This window comes from Typopeltis vanoorti, chromosome 4 (assembly GCF_054136105.1).
Source record: "Typopeltis vanoorti isolate ZY-2024b chromosome 4, IOZ_Tvanoo_1.0, whole genome shotgun sequence".
NCBI classification, from domain to species: Eukaryota; Metazoa; Arthropoda; class Arachnida; order Uropygi; family Thelyphonidae; genus Typopeltis; species Typopeltis vanoorti.
In genome coordinates, this window is record NC_143552.1 from 22,498,116 (window position 1) to 22,516,194 (window position 18,079).

General features: G+C 35.4%; 1 protein-coding gene across 9 annotated transcripts in view; it reads left to right on the forward strand.

Moving 5' to 3' along the window:
* The window catches only part of LOC150107158 (small G protein signaling modulator 1-like), a 568,327-nt gene that overhangs the window by 519,190 nt on the left and 31,058 nt on the right, over positions 1 to 18,079 (forward strand). For all 9 annotated transcript variants that reach the window (XM_090391669.1, XM_090391666.1, XM_090391674.1 and 6 more), the window contains one exon: positions 17,817 to 17,984. In XM_090391669.1, coding sequence (XP_090247795.1) covers positions 17,817 to 17,984 — 168 coding nt within the window. The remainder of the gene's footprint in view (positions 1 to 17,816; positions 17,985 to 18,079) is intronic.

The window sequence follows — 18,079 nt, forward strand, 5'->3', positions numbered from 1 at the left end:
GAAAAATTGAATTGCTTAATTTGGTCAAAAGAAACTCGCCCACAACTAAACTATTTAAATTCGACACGATGCTCAAAGAGCATGGATTTTTAGCTTTGAGGCTACCACCATATCATTACGATATTAATGCTATTGAGTATGTATGGGCAGAAGCGAAAAGATTCATTCGCCATCGCAACGTAACTGGGGATATTGACATGTCGAAACTTTTTAAGCTTTCAGAACAGGCGATTGAAAGTATTACAGTTCAAAACTGGGGAAAATATTGCTCTCATGTCACCTGATTGGAAAATATGTATTGGGACAGAGACAGAATTATCGAAGAATTATGTGAACCTTCGGTGATCAGTTTAAGTGAAAGTGATGGCGATTCGGACACCGATTCAGATGACTCTGAAGAGTGAAAGGATTTGATAATGGTATTTTTTTTTTCAACATTTTTTTTGCATGGGTTTGTTAAAAGAGTCACAACAAGTCATAAATAATTAATCAGTTTAGGACATTAAAGTGTCTCAGTTCTCTCAACTGTAAGTTTAGAATATCTAAGTTCATTTGAAAAAATTTCTGTTTTTCTGTATAATTATTTTTATTTTATAGAAAACTTTCTTAAAAATAAACTTAGTTACATTTTTGTTTTATGCTATACCTTTTTTAATTTTGTTAATACTCTACGTACATTTTTCCAACTGCTATACAAACAAAATAGTTACACTTTAAAAACTACAATGTTCGTAAAAAAAAAGCTAAATATTCCGACCTGTAATAATAAACTCATCCCAGAAGACAGATTGATTACCCTATTATCGGAATGAATTCTCCTTTTTCCGACAGGCGCAGAAGTGTCGAGGGATCTCTAATCGGTGGGCGAACTATACTCACACACACTGTTGCTGTTAATTATTTCTTGACCAGTTCCTAAGTACCACTGATCTCCTTTTTTACCAAATTCCTCATCCAGTGCTTGTTGCTCCATGGACCCTCATAATTCCATAATCACTTGCTTTGTAGTTCTCCATATGTTTGAGTTCTTAATGGCACTTGTGGCATAGTAGAAAGATTGCTGAAAACATGTAGATGCAAGAAATTTAACAGTACTTTATTGATGCAAAGATTTTGATCTGAGACTAACAGATCATCAGTGAGCAAGCAATTCAAAAGGTAGAGCAACAACAGTGGATTTTTTTTTTCTTTTCAACAGATAGCCATTCTAGGCAACACCATGTGATAGTGAGGTGTGATAGATTGTAAAGTAATGATATATAAATAATTTTAAAAATATTACTACTTGCTATTAAATCAGGATAAGACTCTTCCAAATTTTGGCTAAGGAAAGAAAAAGAGTCATTTCAGTTGAAGTTTGGGCAATGTAATAGCACTCTCTTCAAACAGTTGCTGAAACTTAAAACAACATTCACGTTACAGTGCATACAGTATTCACAGTTCACTCCTAGACTATTTGTTTCACTTTATTTTCTTTTTTTTTTTTTGATGATGTTTGCATAGAAAGAGAGAAGACAATCACACCACACTAAACCTACTAAACATCAGAAAGGGAGGGGGTCCCTGTTTATCCTTGGAGGAGGATAACCAGGAAGAGAGTTTATTAATAGGGAAAAAAATGTGGAAAATAAATTATCTTTTAAATCTTTGAAACTGATTCAGAGATTTTTGTAATGTATGGGATAAATAAATAAATTCCGTGTGATGATACAGCGTTCCCCCTTTATACGGGAGTTCACTGTACCATCTAGTTCCCCCAAATTTTATCCAGAATCGGCATAGGCTGACGAATCAGGCCTATGGCTGGGTCAGTACTCCTGACTGTAGTAGTCCATGTGTGTCCTCGGACCGGTTTGCCTGCTTGCAGGATGAAAAACACCAAATAAACTGGCGGAAAATCCCTGCTGTCCACACCCAAGACCGGCTAACTTGTATATGGCTGAGGAAGATCCTTGAGCTCCTCACGTCGTTGACAGGAATCTAACCTAGGACACTCCTTCCCCAGGCATATGGTTGCGAAGCACAAAGCCACTAGGCTAACCGCGCAGAATATATGGGATTAGTACTTGCTATAGATGGTAATTGTTCCTGGGAACAGGCTTGTAAGTACACTCTTCACCATTCCTAAATGGGGTGAAGATAATCTAATGAGTTTCATTGCTATCAGAACACAGCTTTATTACATGGAAGAAAGCTCTGCTTCAATTATTCCTGTCATTACTTAAAACACTCCTATCATGCTCAACCCCCTAATACTTTATAAATTCTAAATCCAACCAACCTTAGAATATTGTCTCACATTTGGTGGTGATGCATCCAAAACCTCCCTAAGAATTCTTGATTGTATTCAAAAGAAAGCAATCTTCATAATAGGTGACCCTCTCTTATGCAGATTCCCTCCAGTCATTTTCTCATAAGTGCTCTTTTGCTTCATTATGCCTTTATTATAGATAATTTCATGATATCTCACCCAGACTGGCTACTACCATTCCTTTGTTTTCCTCTAATTATGTAAGAACATGAGCAGCCAATGTTCAACACATCCGTATACACTGTTTCAACTGTAAACTTATCAAACTATCTTCTCTTTTTCTTCCTTCATCTAGTCTATACCTATTCTTTAAAAGCTTTTCCTTCAACTGTTTTTCCTAATGAATACCACCCCAAGTATTTCAAGAAACTTGTAATAGATTCTGTCTTTCTCTTTAACTATTTTCCCACACATGGCACTCTTGCATTATAGGTTTTTGTGAACACTAGCATGTGAAGGTTATATATATGCACAATGAAAGATCTCATCATTGCTATAATCTGTTGTGATGCTCCCACAGTTGCATTCTAACCTCATAACTATATCATCTTCTGTCAACCAGGTCTTGCTAATGCCAGTAATTTTTGGCAATGTCAAGCTGACCAATATCATGAATTTCCATTCATTTCTGATATTTCTGGCATTTTGGCATGCATTTTAACATCCTTTTGAACCCATAATTATCAAACCATATCAAACATAGTCTTGTGATGTAATTACCAACTCACTCAGATTTGAAACCTGTGAAACTGCATTCGACACTGCATGATCATTTCTATACTCGCACTCATTTGTCCCAGAGGGACCCACACTTGACTCTATTCTCCTCCTCCTTCCCCCAAACATCTCTAGTTTCTCTGATTTTTGCATTTCCAGCCTTTCACTGAATAGATTTTCTCCAAACATCGAAACTGCAAAAAACATTCACATGCAGGGCTAATGTAGACCATTAATCCTGCATGTGAATGATTTGAGATCTTTCATATCTTCTCTTGCATTTCTTACGTTGAAAATTGTTCATGTCTGCCAGAAACTCTTTCACTTCTCTTCTCTACAAATTGATATCTTCACTAACATCCTTGGTGTTTGCATCTGAGGAATGTACTTTCATCACATTCTTATTAAGTACACTTCTTATCATAGAATCATCTTATAATGCCCTCTTCTTACCTCCAATTTCTTGCTCTTTCATACTTTTTCCCATTCACTTTTTCTTTTATTCTCCCTCCTGCTGTGCCACATGCCAAATATTTCTGAAGATACTCATGCTCACATTTTGTCCTGCAAAAGTCTCCACATAAGCATGCTGTTTCTCTCCTCACTGCCACAAATTCATCCATATTACTTTCAACCACTTCTTTCATACTTTCCTTCATATTTTGTCTTCTGTCACTAACCCATTTTTACTAAATGCTCTACAACAATACAAAAATCCTTCATATTAAATGGCACCTAAGGATGCCTTTGCTGCCCCTTTTCTCATACACACTGGTGCCATATAAAAAAGACTTTTTAAACATTATTGTCACATAAAATTCTCAAAGAAACACATTCAGTCACACAGTTATAGTTATAGAGTAAGCAAAATACCACTAATAATTATTAGCAATACATGTGGAAAGGCTTAAGTATCATTAATTATTCTAATTGTGCTTTATGGTATAAACTAACAGTATCATTTACACTATGAAGCGCTATATTTGATTTTAAATCAAAGTTGAGAAAATTCAGCTTTTATATATATGTTTATGTGTGTGACAGTAATTAAATTAAAATTAAATTAAAAAATTAAATAAATATTCCAAAGTCATCAAAAAATTTGGGAAATTTTCAAGGCAGTATCAAACTCTGAAGCTCAGTGATGATAAAATAATTAACTGCTAAACATGCCATTATTTTGCAAAATGATGATGAAACACAAGAAGGCAATACTTCTAAAAAATTTAAAACAGTGACAACTTTTCATAAACAAATATTTCATGAAGGGGAAAAAAAAAAACTTCAGAGCATACTATTTCTAAGCTGGCCACTGTTGGTAAATATATCAATAAGAGCAATCACAAAATCAAGTTTTATTCAAGAAGGCATAATAAAGTTAGGTTATTAGCTTCCTAAGGCTGAAAGATGTAATGAATTTGATTCACAGGTTATCTGAGAAGTAAGAAACAGATGATGATATTGTTCCAAACAAAATTGCAGGATGGTCAGATATTTAGATTTACCCTTGATAAATGAACTAATACAAAGATTGAAACATTAGTTTAATGTCAGTCTGCATAGAAATGATAGTGTAATTTACAGTCTTGATTTGGTTCAAATTTGTAATTTGTGTTCAGTATCTCAAAGTAAAAGTTCTCAGAAATGATTTAACCACTCTCAGTGTCAGTTTTTGAGCAGCATATTGTTGGATTAGCTGGTGACGTTGCTGGCATTTTGGTCAATGGCCACGAATAACCTGTTTTATATCATTTATGCCTTATTCATACAATATATTAATATTAAAATACCTTTGGTGATTTAGAAGATGATTTCTCAGACAGTGATAAGGAAGAATAATTCAAAGTTCACAAATTTGAATTAACAAAATTTCATGATTAAAATGAAAATATTCAGTGTCACAGTGCAATTAAGTATTTTCAGAAGTGAAAGTATTTTTTATTTTAAAATAAGAAATGAATTGTGACAAGGTAGAATTAGCTATGAATGTTAAAAATCATTCGAATTTTCTGCTTAATATGGTTTCAACAGCTTTAAGGTATTGATATTGCAAATTTAATAAAACACCTCAACATTCAGTTTTCTTCACAATTAGAATATTTACTAATGCCGACTAAATTGACTGTTGAAGCACTTAGTAAGTGACAATACTTTTTGTTCAGCAGATTTAGCATTTAGTGGTAGTGTGGCCGAACAGTCTAAGGCAATGGTTATAGGCACTAGCTTTATTTGTGGAGAAAATTCAGAGGCAAGTGAAAAAGATGGTGAGTGCCGTGTGGAATGTTCTCTATAAGGATAGGTTAAAGGTGTGTGGATTTCAGAAGTTGGTTGTTAGGAGAAAACGAAGGGATATGATAGAAACATTTAAGTTGCTTAAAGGGTTTTATAGGATAGATGCAGGAGAAATGTGTCAGCACTTGACTAGAGGTACCGAAACAAGGGATTATTATCATTATTAATATTATTAAGAGAAACCTCCAGGGAGTCAGAGACTCATCGAGGGAGGCCACATACTACACACACCAGCTATCATACTTATTCTTGAATTCATTCACACTGCTTGCACTCACAATATCCAATGGCAATCCATTCCAATCATGCACCACCTTATGAGAGAAAAATCTACCCCTCATCCTCTTCTTAGCAGCCTTCATTCTCAGCTTCCAAGGATGCCCTCTTGTCCTTTTCTTACCCTTCATAAATTGAAAATTTTCATCAGTTGAAATCCTGTATGATCCTTTCAGAAGTTTGTAAGTCTCAATCATATTTTCCCCTCTTTCTCCTGTCTGCAGTCTACTCAGTGTCTACTCAGTATTCCACAATCCTGATATAATTTTTAACACTCTCCTTTGTACTCTCTCTCTTTCCAATATATCAGAATCACAACGGAAACCAGGAGACAAGATCCGCACACAATAGTCCAAGTGTGGTCTTATCAAGGCCTTGTAGAGAGGCAAAATGACATTGTTATCTTTACATGTGAATGTTTGTTTCAGCATTGCAATTGTATTTTGAGTTGTATTTGCAATCTTTGCCACATGACCTCCCCCCCTTCAACTTTCTATCTATTAACACCCCAAGATCCCTAGCCTCATAAGTTTCTTCTAGCCTAATCCCACCAGTATAATACGACATTGGATATCTATTCATGCCGAAGTGAATAACTTTACATTTACTTACATTGAACTGACACCCATTTTCCCATGCCCACAATTCCAGTCTATTCAAAGGCTGGAATTGTGGGCATGGGAAATTCATTCTGCAAGTATTGCATATCATCAGTAAATTGCTGTATGTCGCTTATCAAATCCTTCCTAATGTCATTATTGTACAGATTGAATAACAGTGCTTGATTCTTGTGATATACTGAACACTGATTCTTGTGGTACACCACTAGTAACCTTAAATCTTGCAGACTCGCATCCCCCTCTATACCACTTTTTGATATCTGTTGGTAAGCGATTCTCTTATCCATGCTAATATTCTATAACCTAGACCCATTTTCTCCAATTTATGGAGAGAATTCAGAATACAGCATGACAGACTGCCATGCTGTATTCTGTCAAAAGTCTTAGCAAAATCCAAAAGTATCATGGTGTATCCATTCCCCTTGTCTAGTTCAATGGTAACATTGTTATAGAATGTGAGCAAGTTGCTAAAACATGACCTCCTCCCCTTAGTAAACCTATGTTGTTCATTGCAAAGTAGAGTTTCACTGTCAACCCATTTCTGAATGCGAGCCCTAACCAGTTTTTCCAAAATCTTCACCCCATTCCTGAGATACTAATTGGTCAATAGTTGGATACATTAGTCTTTGCACCACCCTTGTGTAATGGAATTACCATACATTCCTTCCATTCCTGCTGTATCTTCCCTGTTCTGAGACTCATGTTAAACAGCCTGGTCAAAGGAATGACCATTTCAGCTGAACACTCTTTTAGCATATGTGCTGATATTCCATCAGTCCCTATTGCTGAATTCTTATTCAATTTGTGCAACAGCTCTAATACCTCGTCCTCATACACCTGCGTTTCTTCATCTAGTGAAGAGGTAACAGTGAGCTCAATGTTGCATACACCACGTTGATAGCTTTTAACAAAATGGGTACTCATTAACTGAACAACCTCTTCTGCATCTGTAACACCACGTTGATAGCTTTTAACAAAATGGGTACTCATTAACTGAACAACCTCTTCTGCATCTGTAACTCTCATGCCATCAGGATTTAGAAGAGTTATTCTTTCTTTTACTTGCAGCATATCTATAGAATTCTTGTGGGTTGTCTTTAGCATGCAGAGCCAGCTTCTTTTCATACTCAAGACTTTGCTTCCTGTACGACAGTCATGACTATTCTAGTCTGCTGATTATAATGTTCATAATGGATGTCATCCTTATGCACACAGTATTCCTTCCACATCGTCCTTTTCTTACGAATCTCTTGCTTAGTAAGATTGACTCCTACTCTAGTTATTCTTCGAATTCTCGGGACACATTCTGATATTGCATCATTCAAGTGTTGTTTAAATGCTTCCCATTCACTCTCGATATTCTTTCCATCCAGCAACCGATCCCATTTCACTGAACTCAGTATTCTCCTCAGTTGATCATAATTTCCTGCTTTGTAGTTCAGCATGTAACCTTTTCTGAATGGAACAGTTATAAATTTAGTCACTTCCAAAGTGAGTACCACATGATCACTGTCACCGACCAGAGGCAGAATAGTTACGTCTTTAACTGAACTCCCTCTGACACTATAATCAAATGTAACGCTCTTTGCCCTCGAGTTCCTTCTGTCACATGCTGCTTGAGGAAGTTGTCCCACAACAGTTCAGTAAATGCATTTTCATTCTTCTCATGAGATTCTACTGCTACCCAATCAATATTTGGATAATTAAAGTCTCCCATTATGATTACTCTTTTCACACTCATCTTTTCTATTTGGTGATGCATTTCTTCATCACTAGTAACCGATCCACCAGGTCTATAACCACACCCCACTATGTAATTAGTCTTGTTAGGTTCCACTTCACACCAGATGGCTTCAAGCTCACTGCTACATGAAATATTGATAGTAGTATTACTACAATCATAGGTCTCAACTCTAACTGGATTCAAGTCATCCGATATCATTAACAGCACGCCCCCTCTCTCCTATCCTCTCTATCCTTCCTAAAAATACTGTACCCTTGACACTCGATACTAGTTAGCAGGTCTGATTCTGATAGCCAGGTCTCACTAATACCTACAATCTGAGGTTTCAACATATTGACTAAGGCAACAAACTCTATCCCTTTGTTTCTGATACTTCTAGCATTCGTGTACAGACATAATAATCTACCCGTTTGTTCTCTTGTATTGTCTTGTCTGCAGTCTGCCTGACACAGTTGGACAACTTGCAGATCTCTATTATTCTCTAATACCTTACACATGTAGACATCTTTGCACACATATGATGGTTCCGAACCGGACGAACACATACCCGAAATCGTTCTCTCCTCGTCAACATTTCCATGACAAAGCCCATTCCGTCATTAACACAGTTTTATAACATTGTCACTCTTACACTCACATTCACACTATTCCTCCCTTTATAATTTAGTGTCCCTGACTCCCTGTGTTAGGTCTCATACCAGTTATTAGTTTTTCTAGACTCCTGATAACAAACGCATTCAGGTGCCATCTCTCTTATACAAATCCGGTCTTCCCTAAACTCACTCCACACATCCAAAAACTCACATCCATTCCTTCTACATAGCCTATGCATCAAATCATTTGCCACTATAGATAGCCCTTCTTCTTAAGTCATTTTTATCATAGCGAGGTAAAATACTATGATTTCGTTTACTTTTCTTTTCTGTTTTTGAATTGCTTCGTTTATATTCTTAATTTTCGCTCCAGGAAAACTCGATGTTATAACTCGCTCATCTATAGCATGTTTTATTATAGAGTCACCTTACCAAATAACTTCTTTCTTTTTACTAACAATGTCACTTACCTGATTTCTCTTATTTCCCGACTTTCCTTTATTCAACTTCCAGGATTATCCCTGGAAGTTGAATAAAGGCATGGTTAGTAAGGGTGTTAGGACTAAATTTTTTGCTTGAAGAGTTGTGAATTAGTGGAATAGGTTGTCAGAGTCAGTTGTGAGTGCTTTGTCTGGTTCAAGTAGAGGTATGATAGATTGGGTCTCTCCCAATGAGTCTTCGGACTCCATGGAGGTGCCCATATAATAATAACTTGATGTTTAATCTGCAAATAGCTGCATATCACTTGTTAAACCCATCCCAATATTATTGAGGTACACATCCATGTGAAACACCACTAGTAACCTTCCTCTTTTGGGATACTGAACCCCCATATACAACTTGTTGATACTTATCTTGACTGGACTGTCTATCAGACAGAGAGTCCCTGATCCAACTCACTAGTCCATTATCTAATCCCATCTGTTTCAGTTTATTTAACAGTTTGTCGTGTAACAGTCTATCAAAAGCTTTTGCAAAATCTAAATATACCACTATATATGCATTTCCCTTGTCCAAGAAATTTGTCACCATGTTATAATACATAAGTAAGTTAAAAACATGATTTCCCTTTAACAAACCCGTGCTAACAATCACAGAGAATGCTGCTGTTATCAACCCATTTCTGTATCCTAGTTCTCACCAATCTCTCCAGTACCTTAACCACAATATACAGATTGTCCTATAATTTAGAGCCACAACTTTATCACCACCTGTATGCAATGGAACATTACCTTCTTCCACTCTCTTGTAACCTTAGACCTATTGTAAGACTTATTAAACAGGCATGCCATGCTATTGCGAATTCCCTGGAACATTCCCTTAAGATGTGGTCATATGTTATCAAATCTTATTGCCTTATTGACATCAAGTTTATTTATTTCGTCATATATCTCCTGCTCATTCACAATTAAGCCATTCTCTACTATATCCTCTACACTTAGAGTTTTTGTAGAGTTTTTCATAATTTGACTCTGATGAAGGTGACATACCCTTATAAATTGTTTGCTGAATACCTTAGCGATGTCTTCTTCAAAAGTTGTTACCATTCTACCATATTCATCCATTAACATCATCTTATCATAATCGCTCTTCCTTTCTACTTGCTACACACATCTGAAAAAAAAAAACTGTAAAGTTTTTCTTGGCCCGATTTGCAAATTCTGTTCATACTGTGGTTTTGCTGTTCTTACCATCGAAGTCACCTTCCTGAACTGGAGCCTCTGCTCTTTATACTCCTTATGCAATTGATTGCTACCATTATTCATCTTGTGCTCCCTCCATAGTATTCTCTCCTTCCAGATTTCATGCTTAATCCCTTTCATTCATTCATTCATCCATTTGACAGCTACTTTATTCAGTCTTTTGACCTTAAGAATATAATCACACATTGATGCTAAATATCTTTTGATCAGTTTCCACTCACCATTTATCTCCCTCCCACTTAACTGCACATTCCATGATATAAGTGCACTCTCTCTCTCTCTCTCTCCCTCCTAAGTTTTTTATAATCACCAGCCTTGTAATTCCACATATATCTTTTCCTCACAGAAGTCTTCATATGACTAGCCACAACCCAGGTGATCACTTCATGATCACTCTCACCAACTGAAGAGAAGTGCGAAACTCCACTCATAATCACATCCTCTGATAAAATGATCAGATCGAAAACTCTCGATCCTAGTGTGCTCTCCTTTGAATACTGCCCGAGATAGTTGTCTCTCAAGAACTCAAGAAATTTATTTTCCTTATTCCCTGATGATCTCTTCATTTCAGTCTATACTGCCATAATTAAAATTATCCATAATAATCACTCATCCCTTGTTCACTGATCCAAGTTGCTTACACATTTCTCTGTCACCTCCCTCCACATTCCCTGGCCTATAGCATCCAACTAAATATCTCTTCCTGTCAACCTCCACCTCACACCATACTAACTCAAAACCATTGCCACTATTTACATTTTACATCTCTGTTTTGTGTGGACCAAATTCACCTGCCATTGTCAACAACACCCCCTCCCTTCTTATCCTTCCATTTCTATTCCCATCAAGATATCATCCTTATCCAACCATGTTTCACTTATTCCAACAATTTTGGGGCAAGTAATCTCTATCAATGAAACTATTTCATCTCCTTTATTTCTGATTCTCCTGGCACTTGTAAATAAATGCAGCAATTCACTTTTAGGTCTATAAACAGTCCTGCCGATACCACTTGTAGGTTGTGATTTCTGCACACCTAACCATTCCCAATTAATTATCTTTATAACCTATCTATCTCTTCAGACTCAAGTACATCCCATTCCCATACTGACCATCCCATCCCTATACACATTCACTTCTACTTCCAACATCCACTCTCCTTATACTGTGTCTACCTCTCCACCCACCCAAATTCATGTTAGTGACACAGTGAGATTAACTCAGGCTTAATGGTTCCAATATTTTGTCTTAGTCACAGAGACATCTATAAATATGAAAACTGTAAGATCCAACCAAACAACATAAATAAGTTGAAGATATTAGATTCTAAGCCTGAAGTCTTATTATTCTTTCCAAAATCTTATGAAGTTTCATAAGATTTAGTTGGTTGTTAATTTATTAATATTTAGTTTGTTTTTGAGATCTGTTTGTCATATTTGTATTTGTTTAGATGAAGCATAGTGGTCTTTTCTGGTTGATTATATGCAAGGTGTTCAAAGTATGATCAACTAGAATGGACTAACCATAATTATAGCAATGGATATATTTCTTGTATCCTTGAAGACTGTTGTTGGCAGATCTTCCAGTTTGACTATAATATGACAGGCTTCAAGAACAATGAACCTTCTACACAACTGGAACAGAGAGAGGAGGAAGTTTATCTTTGGGAGAGCAGATAAGGGCAACTATCTTTAAATAGGGTGTGAAAGTAATGCAGAGCTTAAAGCTCTAGCTATTTTTTTCTGAGATGCCTTAGACATAAAGAATAGGGAGGAAGAATTTACAATGAGTTTGCGTCAGAGCAGTGTGGTCAAATAAGAACGAATTGTCAGTGTGTCATAACCAGAAGGTTTGAAAATTGCAGTATGATGAACATGTTTTTTAAAATGTTTTATTGAAAAATTGTCTAGGGAATGAGAGAGGGGGGGAGGCAGAGCCAGAGCCCATTGCTGTACCTCTATCAGTTAACATTGATAGCAAAAGTTGAAGAGGTTATTGATATGTAAGGTGAAAAAAAATTTTAGTTATAATGTCAGAAAAGGGAACATTGAATAAAATGATGTCAAAATTAACTATGATATCAGTGCTGCTTAAAACTAATTCTGGATTTAAGATATGAAGTATTGTCAATAATTGTTGGGGATAAAAGGAATTAATTAGTCAATTCTTTTGCTTGTTTTAAGGTGGGGGGTATGGGGAGGCATCAGCATCCACAATGGAAGGGAGAGCACTAGAAGATTTGAATTTTTAGTTAATTCAGGGAGAGCAGAAGTGAAGTTATGATTTTAAGAAGTCTTTTCAATGTTTACTTCTTAGAATTATTAAGGTCATAATCTAAAGGTTTTTGAACAACATATTCATTTTACAATTGTATTCACTAATATTCAGGACCACAGTACATTACCCTTACCAGCTGTATTAATTATTATTAATACAGCTTCTAGAGAGATTAATTATTAGCTACTAGAGAGATTTTATTAGGTGGAAAGTCCATGTAAGGATGTTATCCATGCTAAACCTGACTGCATTATCAGGAGGTAGGTTACAGGTGGCAAATTTTAAGAGCAGAATGAGGGCTAACATCTTGACTTGATGAGATACTATCGCACAGTTGAGGACAATGACATCAATGACTATTCTGTCAAGCATTTTAGAAGAGCAAGACAATATCTGGAGGTAACCTACCTGCGATATTGCTTCCAGCTTTTCAAGAAACTTTCTCTCCCCTTAGCCACATACTCATGCATGGCACTGTTGTGTTACAGGTCTTATGACCTCTCATATGTGACATAAAAATAAAAATAAATAAAAATAAATGTACTTTCACTTATATGTAATTTGTATTATTTATTCATTTGTCATCCTCATCATCAAATTCCTGATATATACTCAAGGGGTGTAGGATATGATAGTACTACATGAAAAATTTGCATCATTGATAACTTCCTATCTACAATTTTCCTCCAAATCAGTCTCTTAAATGTCAAGACTCCAATATTACCAGCTCTTATATTTCTGTCTTCTAAGGCACTTTTTACTGTATCAATCCACCTATATCTTGGTCTTCCTCTGGGTCTTTTTCCTGTCAACCTGACAAAGAACACTTGTTTTGCTAATCTTTCTTCTCCCATTCTGCTTAAGTGACCATACCACCTGAGATTAGCTCTGCTAATGCATTCCTAGATGCTGACAATATCAAATTCTTTCCTAATATCCTCGTTTTTAATATGATATTGCCATTGATGCCATCTGTTCATGCCCCTAATCTTTCTCAGGACTCTCATATCTTTGGGTCTCTAATCTTTGGTCAAGTGTTTTACTTCTAACCCAGCTCTCAGATACATAAGTTAAAATTGGTTTAAACACTGTTTTGTATACAGCTAATTTAGTGTTCTGGCTAATTTCTCTCTTATTCCATATAAATTTATTCAGTTGACTTCCTACCATACCAGCTTTGTTGATTCTGTTGTCTATTTCCATATTTAACTTACCATCTTCACTAAAAATCGTGCCTAAGTAGCTGAAATATTTTACTTGTTCTAAAAGTTCTCCATTCACAATGCAGTTGATATTTTCAATGTTTCCAATTTTCATTGTCTTTGTCTTTTAAATGCTGACCTTCATACCATATCTATTACAACAGTTATTCAATTTAGTAAGGGAATCTTGTATATTTAGAAGTATAACATCATCCGCATAAATCAAAGAGCTGAGATTAACACCTCCAATTTTGATATCAGGTTTAATACCACTTTCCTATAGATAATGAATAAGAGAGGGGAAATGTACATTACATCCTTGTCTGACACCAGATTTAACATTAAACCATCTTCCTTCAATTCTAACTGCTGACTTACAACTCAAATAAAGACTACGTATTGCTTGATGAGTCCTTGGACTCCTGGAGGTGTGATTTAATAATAATAATATTATTAAATTCAATTTTATCCTGCTCAAGACTAAATGGTGATCACTTCCAATTTCAAATCCTCTGTACACTCTGGTGTCCTGTGCCAGTGGGAAAACATCACTATCAACAATAACATAGTCAATGAGACTTTTCTTATTCCTTGCCTCTTCTCTCCATGTGAATTTGTGCACATTTTTACGTTGGAACATTGCGTTAGTAATAACCAGTCCATGTCCTGAGCAGAAATCCAACAGGTATTTGCCATTATTATTAACTTTGCTCTTTTCTCGAAATTTTCCCAAAAAATATTTTGGGAAAATTTGGAGAAAATTTTCCTTGTTGAGGATCTAAAAAATTTAGATCCTCAACAAGGACCAACTTTTCCTTTTTCATTGTGTCAGTTGCTTTCTCCAAAGCCTCAAAAAATTCCTCCACTTCTACCTTAGTAGAACCTTTGTGGGACCATAGGCACAAATAAGTCTCATTGTCCAGTTCCCCATTCTCATATTTGTCCACATCACTCTACTTGAGACTGCCTGCCATTCAAGAAGATTAAACTCGTATTTAGTGTTGAATACTATGGCTACTCCTTCTTTCCCTTGATTGTCATTGCCTGAATATAGCATTTTGCATTTATTGCTCAGAACGATCTCACCAGTTTTTGTCTTTTTTGTTTCAGTCACCCCTATTATGTCGATCTGGTACTTATCCAATTCCTCAGCTAGCTCCATTTCTTTGCCATTCAGGCTTCTTATGTTGATAGTACTGATCTTTAACTCTGGTGAAGTTGAGTTGGGGTGTGTTTTCAGATTTGTTCCAGTAGCTGACTTTTCACTGTTTGCCCTGGCGAAAACAACAGGGTCTGTGTTTAACCGGGCAACTCCCCAGTTGGCATGAAATTCTGTCATGTTGTACCATCATTTGAAATTTTGGTTTAAGCCAATAAGAATACAATTTTGTCGGCTAAATCCCAAATTGTCAGCCCATCCTCGTTCGTTCAGTATGCAGTTAGATACCTAACAGGGTGCACCACAAGAAGGTGAGGATTAGACATTATGTCAGGCGCCCTGGTTGGTTCTCCGCATTCCTTTGAAGGCTATGTGGAAGTCTCCTCTCACTTAAGCTTTCTTTAGTTTGTGGACAAGGATTCCAAATTCATTTGTTTATTAATAAATTATAGGACTATAAGCTATCACCATTTTTCTTCAAGCAAGATTATAGAACTCAAAAATAACAGGAATCCAGAGGGGGGGGAAAAAAAAAAACACTAGCCAGTAGCAAATGAGTAGGTAGTTTTGCTTATATACAATTTTTTTTTATTAATTTTAATATGTTTAGTTAATTATGTTTTAATTTTGTATACACCAGAGGTTAGATAGGGTCATTGGTGGGTGCACCAACATAGTAAATAGTATGCTATGCTATACTCATAATGCAGCTAGTATCTTTTGCATATATATTACTGTAAAAGTCTGAAAAGTGGTAAATCCTAGCATTTACCATAGTGAGATGGTAAAAGTCCAAAAAATGCTTGTAAACGCTTCCATTTTGGACTTTTACCAAACCATTTCGGTAAATGCCAGTATTTACCAACACCAATTGGTAAAAGCCCAAGTATCGTGCTAGTATAAACTTGTGTGAGTGGCTGCAACCTAGAATCAGTTTGTTTTTGTGCTAATATATTTTACTTTTTTTTTTATATCCTTCATAAAAATGAATGATATTGTGCTAATATATTTTACGTTTTTTTTTATTTATGTTTTTTTTTTTAATTTCCTTCATAAAAATGAAGGCACAGTGAATCTGAAGGTTAGGTTTGGTTCCTAACCTAACCAATTTGCCTTGTGCAAAGAAAATTTTTTAAGCATCGAAGAAGTCGGAATGGAAGAAATAAGTGTACGCGAAGTGGCAATAAAGCTTTCTTTAGTTGGTGGACAAGGATTCCAAAAATGCAAGTGTTCAAAGAAGTCTACCACGAAAATGTGTTTGTGCAAATCAGCCAATTTACTTTGTAACTCCAAATGTCATAGCAGTCAACCTTGTTGTAACAAATAAGTTTAATTATGATTTGATAATGTTGAAGGAAATTGTGATTAATAAGTTACGTTTATTTCATGAACATTTTCGTATAATACATTAATTAATAATAATAAAATAATAAAGCAGTTATGTTTAATGTTATTCTTGACATTATGTTTGAAATTTAAATTGACAAAGGTAATTATTATAATGTAAACAAAATGGGCTTGTACCAATTGGTTTGGTAAAAGCCTGAAATTGAAGTATTTACAAGCATATTTTGGACTTTTACCTGTGGTAAATACTAGGGTTTACCACTTTTTGGGCTTTTACAGTAACATATATGTATGTGTTTACTCCTAATAGTGACATTACTATGAAGATCTAAATGTTTAATGATTATTTTAAAGTAATGTTATTACACCAAGTTGTCTCCTTAATATCTATAATGAAAAAAAATCACTAAATTTATTTATTCCTACTCCTGCAATATGATGTTATTAAGCACATAATTCCTATATTTACTGTGTTAACACCAGTAGATAAATCAATGAAACTAGATTTTATTTTTCTTGTAATATTTCTTCTAATATTCTATAAATTAGTACAATAAATTGAATTACTTAACCTTCTCAACATTGGAAACAGGAGGTATACATCTATAGGCATAGTTTCTTCTGTGTGAACAGGAAACTTTATTTTTGTAACTTATCTAAGTTGTAATGCCCACATGATTTATTTTTTGTGTTGCAAACTTCTGTGATGTTGTCAATATTGATGATGAATATGTATGTTTAATGACATCGTCTTTGTTGTAAGTAATCTTTAAGTGTAGATAATCATTAAAACTGTTATTCAAACAATGTGGTTCAAACTTTATTAACATAGCACACATACCGGAATTAGGAACTTTTATTTATGTATAGCCATATGACTGCCAATACTGATCCTTTTTGATTTCTTATGCATAGTTCAGTGAGATATCAGTCAAGAATAGCCTTCATTAAATGCTTCAGTCAATTGCTGCACAAAAGAAGTTCTGTTTGTCTGTGCAAATCTTCTCAGATGTTGGTTATTTCATTTCTGACAGACTATCTTAGGACCACAGTTGCATCTCTTAGACAAGAAATGTGGGTTATTTTTCCACTAATTGGACACCCAGGATATCTCACCTTTTGAGAAACCAGTCAGCTCTTTTGTTTTCAAAATCTTGGCTAGAGCCAGATGGGCACCCACAACAAGCCCTTTATCGAACTCCAAAAGATCCTTTGTGAAAAGGATCTTAGTTTTTCCATTGTGATCAACACTACTGACGATTACAGACCAGCAGCATTCTTAAACAGTTGCCTAGAACATGTGACCAAGTATTTTGCATATACACTGCATAAGTGATGTTTTCATACACCTGCAGAAAGGTTTCTAATTCAGTGGCTGGTATGTGTATAACAAAGAGATAAACAGACACATTGTTTCTCTGGTAACTTATATTAGCTTTCTTGCGTTCAGGTAAAAACTGTTCATTCATAAATTACGTGGTTGTGTAAGATCAGAAAAAAAAGTATTGTGTTACAAGTGAATATGCATAAAATCAAGGATTTCAGGAAATGTTTCTCTCTTTTTTTTTATTTCAGAATTGGTATATGATGATGTTTTCAGTGTTTGGGAAACTATCTGGGCAGCAAAACATGTTGCATCTAGTCATTTTGTCCTCTTCATTGCCCTTGCTATGGTAGAATACTACAGGGATATCATTCTAGAAAACAATATGGATTTTACGGATATCATTAAATTTTTTAATGGTAAGTTAATAACATATTACTGATTTCACTTTGGGCACAGAATATGTAAGAAGACCTGTGCCCAATGGGGGGGGGGTGTATATAGGTCAATGTAA